General features: G+C 42.7%; 1 protein-coding gene across 1 annotated transcript in view; it reads right to left on the bottom strand.

Moving 5' to 3' along the window:
• Window positions 1–5,099: 5,099 nt before the first annotated feature.
• PAH (phenylalanine hydroxylase) overlaps window positions 5,100–6,171 on the bottom strand; it is a 40,393-nt gene continuing 39,321 nt past the window's right edge. The window contains exons 12-13 of the mRNA XM_010005800.1: window positions 5,971–6,086; window positions 5,100–5,373 (exon numbers count right to left, since the gene is read on the bottom strand). Coding sequence (XP_010004102.1) covers window positions 5,330–5,373; window positions 5,971–6,086 — 160 coding nt within the window. The 3' untranslated portion in view covers window positions 5,100–5,329. The remainder of the gene's footprint in view (window positions 5,374–5,970; window positions 6,087–6,171) is intronic.

Below are 6,171 nucleotides of genomic sequence, written 5' to 3'. Positions count from 1 at the left end.
TGCCCCGTGTCCCCGATCCCCTGCCCGGCTCCTGCCCCAAGGGGCACTCGGAGGACAAGGGGGCACTTCAGGGGAGGCTGAATTGAAGCTGCAAACTGGGCTGGGTGGAGGGAGGAGAAGTGGGCTTTAAGGGGGAAACAGGCTATTCCCACTCCCAACTTCCCTTGGCTTATTGGATGAGGGAAAGGCTGTAGATACTGTCTATCTTGGTTTTAGTAAGGCACTTGACATCGTTTCCCATAGCACTCTGCTAGAGAAATGGCTGCTTATGGCTTGGATCAGTGTATGCTTTGCTGGGTTAAAAACTGGTTGGGTGGCCAGGCCCAAAGAGTTGTGGTCAATGGAGTTAAATCCAGTTGGCAGCCAGTCACGAGTGGTTTTCCCCAGGACTCAGTGTAGGGGTCAGTTGGGGTCCCCACCTCAGTTGCAGCCACTCCTGTTTAGCATCTTTCTCAATGACCTAGATGTGAGGACAGAGTGCATCCTTAGTAAATTTGCAGATGACACTAAGCTGAGTGGAAGTGTCAGTCTGCCTGAGGGTAGGGAGGCTCTGCAGGGATCTAGACAGGCTCGATTGATGTGCCAATGCCAGTTGCAGGAGATTCAATAAGGCCAAATGTCAGGTCCTGCACTTTGGCTACAACAACCCCCAGCAGCGCTTCAGGCTTGGGAAGGAGTGGCTGCCCAGCAGAAAGAGACGTGAGGGTGTTGATTGACAGCCAGCTTAATATGAGCCAGCAATGTGCCCAGGTAGCCAAGAGGGCCAATGGCATCCTGGCCTATATAAGGAATTGTGTGGCCAGCAGGAGCAGGATCCTGCCCCTGTGCTTTAGCACTGATGAGGCCTCATCTTGAATACTGCATTGAGTTTTGGGCCCCTCACTACAGAAAGGGCATTGAGCTACTAGAGCAGGTCCAGAGGAGGGTAACAAAGTTGACAAAGGCTTTGGAGCATAGGTCTTATGAAGAGCAGCTGAGGGACTGGGACTGTTCAGCCTAGAGAAAAGGAAGCTGAAGGGAGACCTTATTGCTCTTTACAACTATCTGAAAGGTGGTTGCAAAAAGGTGGGGACGGGTCTGTTCAAAGAAGTTACAAATGGTAGGTCAAAAGAAACAGTCTCAAGTGGCACCAAGGGAGATTTAGATTGGATGTTAGGAAGAATTTCTTCATCTAAAGGGTTGTTGGGCATTGTAACAGGCTGCCCAGGGCAGTGGTGGAGTCACCATCCCTGGAGGTATTTAAGAGTCATATAGATGTAGTACTTAGGGATATGGTTTAGTTAAGGACTTGGTGGTGTTAGGTTAATGGTTGGACTCAATGATCTTGAAGGTCTTTTCCAACCAGGGTAATTCTGTGATTCTGTGATTCCCCCAACATTGGTGGCAAGGCACGTTAGAACAAGTTATGCTGAGTCTGACTAACTGAGTCCAAACTGAGCCTTTCCCATGAAGGGTGGGTGCATGCATCCTCCCATCCAGGCCATAGGCATGGCACAAACAACTAATCATAGAATTATAGAAGAATTTTGGTTGGAAAAGGCCTTTAGGATCATCAAGTCCAATAGTTAACCTAGCACACTGCCAAGTTCACCACTAAACTGTGTCCCTAAGTACCACTTCTACATGTCTTTTACATACCCCCAAAGATGGTGACTCCACCACTTCCCTGAACAGCCTGTTCCAGTACCTGGCAACCCTTTCAGTAGAGAAATGTTGTCCTAATATTCAACCTAAACCTCTCCTGGCACAACTTGAGACTTTCTTCTTGTGCTATCATTTGTTACTTGGGAGAAGTGACATACACCCACCTTGCTACAACCTCATTTCAGGCAGCTGTAGAGAGTGATAAGGTCACCCCTCAGTCTCCTTTTCTCCACACTAAACAAATTCCAGTTCCCTCAACCGAGGGCCAACAAGAAGAGGAGTACTGCTGGACCTTATACTGATACACAAGGAGGTACTAGTTGAGGATGTGAAGTTTGGAGAAGGCTTGGCTGTAGTGATCATGAGAATGTGGAGCTCAGGATCATGTGTAGTATGCACAGAGCATCAAGCAGCATCTCAGCCATGGGCTTCAGAATGGCTAACTTTGACCTCTTCAAGGAACTGCTTGGTGAAATCTCATGGGCTAGAGCACCAGATAGAAGGGGGACCCTAGGGAGCTGGTTTGAGGCACCTTTTCCTCTAAGCTCAAGATCGGAGCATCTCAAAGTGTAAGAAATCAAGTGAGAGAGCCAGGAGACCTGCATGATTGAACAGGGATCTACTGAATAAGATCAAGTGTTACTCATTTGAGACAAATGCAGCACTAATATTTCTGTTTATTTAGGTTAGTTTAAATGGTTACATTTGGACATTAAAAAAAGTCTTCTCTGCTAACTTTCAGAATGGTTTGAAGCAGCAAAAAGACAAGCTTTAAAATAATGCACTTCTGTGGGGTCCTCTTGTGCTTAATCCCTCTTTCAACAATTTCTGTCTCTTTTCGGGGAAAAAGTGCCCCTACTTTGAGGCTCTTGTCATGTCTAAGCATCTTGAGGCACCCAGAAGAGACCAACTCCCTGTGTAACTTGTGCTGACAACTACCCCCTCCATCACCATCACTGACCTTGGGCAAGGTCACTTCAAAGGAAGGGGCCTCATGAGAGGGCTTCTTTTGTCACTTGAAACAGAGCTGGAAATGGGGACATTAAAAAATGTGATTGCAGTGGGACAGAAAAAAAGGAAGTTTCTTTCAAAAAGTAACTTTGAATAGGTTAGTCAGACTAGCATATAAAGATGTACAGAGTATGCAAAGGTAGAGTAGCCAAGGCTTTGCTGTACATTTCTGGGTAATTACACATATCAAGAGGTGATTGTTTTTAATATCAGTTTCATTATCTTGTCTGGATGAATGATACTCAATCCATGCATGACAGCTTTTTTTTGAGTTGGAACCCACCTCAAATAGACATTCTTCCCTACCTGGGTATTTAATTCTGATCAACATGTGTGATTACTTTACAAAGAGTAGTTACACTGGCCAGCTAATTTGTCAGTTTGCTACAAAAAAAAAATAATTTCCTAGCATGGAAATGAGAAGTCACCCCTTAAAAAGTACTATTTAAAATGCAACTTATTTGTATTAGTTAAAGGATACATGCACAAGCTAATTTGGTCTGCAAGAAAGCATACTTTCAGTATATTTCCTCTCCTCTTAAAAAACCAAGCATTTAACTTTTTCTCAGTCTTGCTGAACAGCTATATTATGCTGCTTTGGCTGGAGTTATTGCTCATGTAAACCAGTACTAAGGGACCCAGAATCAGACATGTGGCATCAATACTCTAACCATTCTGCTTGCACATAAAAGACAGCCATAAATCCTGAGTTCCCAGTATCACTTTAGATTTACTGCTGCTGTCACTCATAACAGCCAGAAGCAGAGGAGCTTGAAAAGCTGTCTGGAGATTGGTTTGAAAGACTTCACCCATGAGAAGAAACTGTCTCTTTGTGGTACATGTTAACTTATGGATCCTGTTATATTAAGAGGGAGAAATATGGCCTACTTTCACACTGAAAATACATGCCAAAAAGGTCTGAAAGAGCTACAAAGGCATTAGCATGAGGAAAACAAAACAAAACTAAACTAAACAAAACAAAAGGCAGGAAAAGGATACAGAAATAAAAAAGGTTACTTCAAAGCACTAAAATTATGTCATTTTGCATGTCTATTGAAAACAGTTCCAGCTGGTATGTTTAGATTGCTATTACCCACCATAAATATAAGGGAAAGAGCTGTACTTTCCATCTTCCTGAAGGATGATGTTGCCATTCATTTTCAAACTATAATTGCAAGAGTAGTACAATAGTAGGTATGAGACTTGTGGACCTCCAAATCCCTCTCCATCTTTTGGTCTTCTAATAGAAATGTGATTTCTGAATCATGTTAGTATCATGAAGCACCATGACTTAGGAGCTGTCTTGAAAGATACTGTGTTGGGGTTTGAATGCACTCAGACCAGGACACAGCTAACTCAGGTCTTCCATAGCTCTGGTGGGGACTTGAGTCACAGATACAGTAAGCTAGGAGTTGGAAGGCTCTGATGTATTCAGCTGCATTGTAAGAACCATTTCTCCTCCATTTCAAAGCCGCTGGCATCTACCTCCTGGATTGTCAGTGCAGAAAGTTGGGAGACACCTTGGAGCAGTGCTGAACATAGCACTCTTAAAGAAGGGCACACACAACACAAGGTATTGTTCACACATCAGCCTTGCACAGTGAGTAGCTGATTATGTCTATCAAGAGAGGTCCCCCCTTTCTGTAAGCTGGCTGGTCCTGAATCAGCTCTGTAGCCATGATGTTATATAATATTACAGCCAGCACAGCTCTAAGACTGGACTAATAAGGCCTTGATGCCCATTAAAACATCTGCATGGTTTCTTGCTTGCATGAGTTATCAACAAACTGATCTGACATCCAGCTGCAAAAAGTCAGACAAACTTGCCTTTGAGTAATTCTCCTCTGAAGGGGCTTTTTTTTGGGTACTGTATTGAGGCACAGACTCCATGCCCCAGATAGGCAATCTCCAGGCCTTTCTTAAGGACTCCACTCTGCAAATCAATGACACATCACAGCATACAGTGTTCTTGACTTGCACAAACCTTTCTGGAACTTGTGCTTGTGCAAAGAAATTATATTTATGCATGGTGATAAATCTTTGCTAATGAAGTTGCAGAACACTTGTCTTTTCCTTTAGCATCTGTGCTTTGGATCAATGGCAACATCACATTTAAAAAGAAATAAAATTTTTCCAGATAGAGTTGTTTGTGTGTAAAAGCAGAGGTACAGAGGGCCGAGCAGTATATGTATACCCTCTGAAAGGTGTAGAGTTTTGGGACTCCCTGGGAACCTTGCACAAATATGAGGGACTGAGGGGAGAATGGCTGTGAGAGCAAGCAAGATGGATTAGTCTGCTAGTCATTATTATCCTGTTTCTGGGCCCAGAGTAGCAGTTGTGCCTCACAGCTGCAGCAGACTGTAGCTTTGCCTGGTGGAGATGTCCTCCGTCTGCTAAATTTTGGGGCAAGAGACATGAAGGTTTTCCTCAGATTCCCAGAACTAAGGTGATTTTTTGCATTATTGAAAAAAAATGCATTAGTATCTGAAGGTCAAAAGAGTCAAGAGTCAACTGTACGTGTCTCTTTCTCTGCTAATCTATAGTAATTAAGATATATAACATAAGCATTCATGCAATACACAGGAAGATAATAAACTGAGACTAGATGAAGACTGGTATTTGCACATGACAGCTTCTAGTCAGTTGCCAGCAACTAGCAAGTTACAATGAATCTTCATTTTATCTTCTGGAGGGCATTGCAAAGGATCCCCATCTCACCTGCAAAATAAAGAATCAAAGCAGTCAATACTACATCTAGCCTGTGTCTAATTCTCCTATATATGTTTACCCTTTAGATGCATTCCCTGAAATAATAAGGTGAACAAAGAGGTGCACATTTATTAAGGTCTTACTGGAGTAAGGTTTGCAGAATTAGCCCTTCACTTTCATCAGCCATACAAGGATGGCTCACAGGATCAGGGGTGCTGGCTTTTAGCAGGCTAGCCAATGTTAGGCGGAAAACTTATCAGGAAAAATGCTAGAATGGCAAAATGAAATGTAATTTAAGCCAAGCTTTTCCTTTTTCCCTTACTGAGAACTGATAGAGCCGCACATCAGAATTCATCACAAGGCCCTCTGGCCTTTCCTAGCACCTCCACTTTAGTTGATATTTCAGATGTAACAAACTACAGTCAAAGGGAAATGCTATTTTGAAGCTTGACTAGAATTAGGAAGCAATTTTTGCATCAAAAAGGAGATGTGTGCTACTTGAACTTAGTCAGGCTCAGATCATTACATGCAACCAGATTAAAATCTGCTTTGCAGTTGCTACTTCTGATCCAAGTTTTGAGGAATTCAAGGTAACAAATTTCTTACTATTGATAGTGTCAGCTAAGTTCTTCAGCTGCTTTGCATTGTCCAAGACTTCAATCCTCTGGGTGTAGGGATTGTACCGAACAGAGAAAGGACGAGGGATTGTTAGAGCAAATTTCCTGAGGAAAAATACAAAGAAACATACAAACTTGAAAAGCTCCTTTTTTTTTTTTTTTTTTTTTTTTTTTTTTTTTTTTTTTCCAG

Source organism: Chaetura pelagica, unplaced genomic scaffold, assembly GCF_000747805.2.
Source record: "Chaetura pelagica isolate M959 unplaced genomic scaffold, ChaPel_1.0 scaffold79, whole genome shotgun sequence".
Lineage (NCBI taxonomy): Eukaryota > Metazoa > Chordata > Aves > Apodiformes > Apodidae > Chaetura > Chaetura pelagica.
This window is presented reverse-complemented; position numbering and strand designations above follow the sequence as displayed.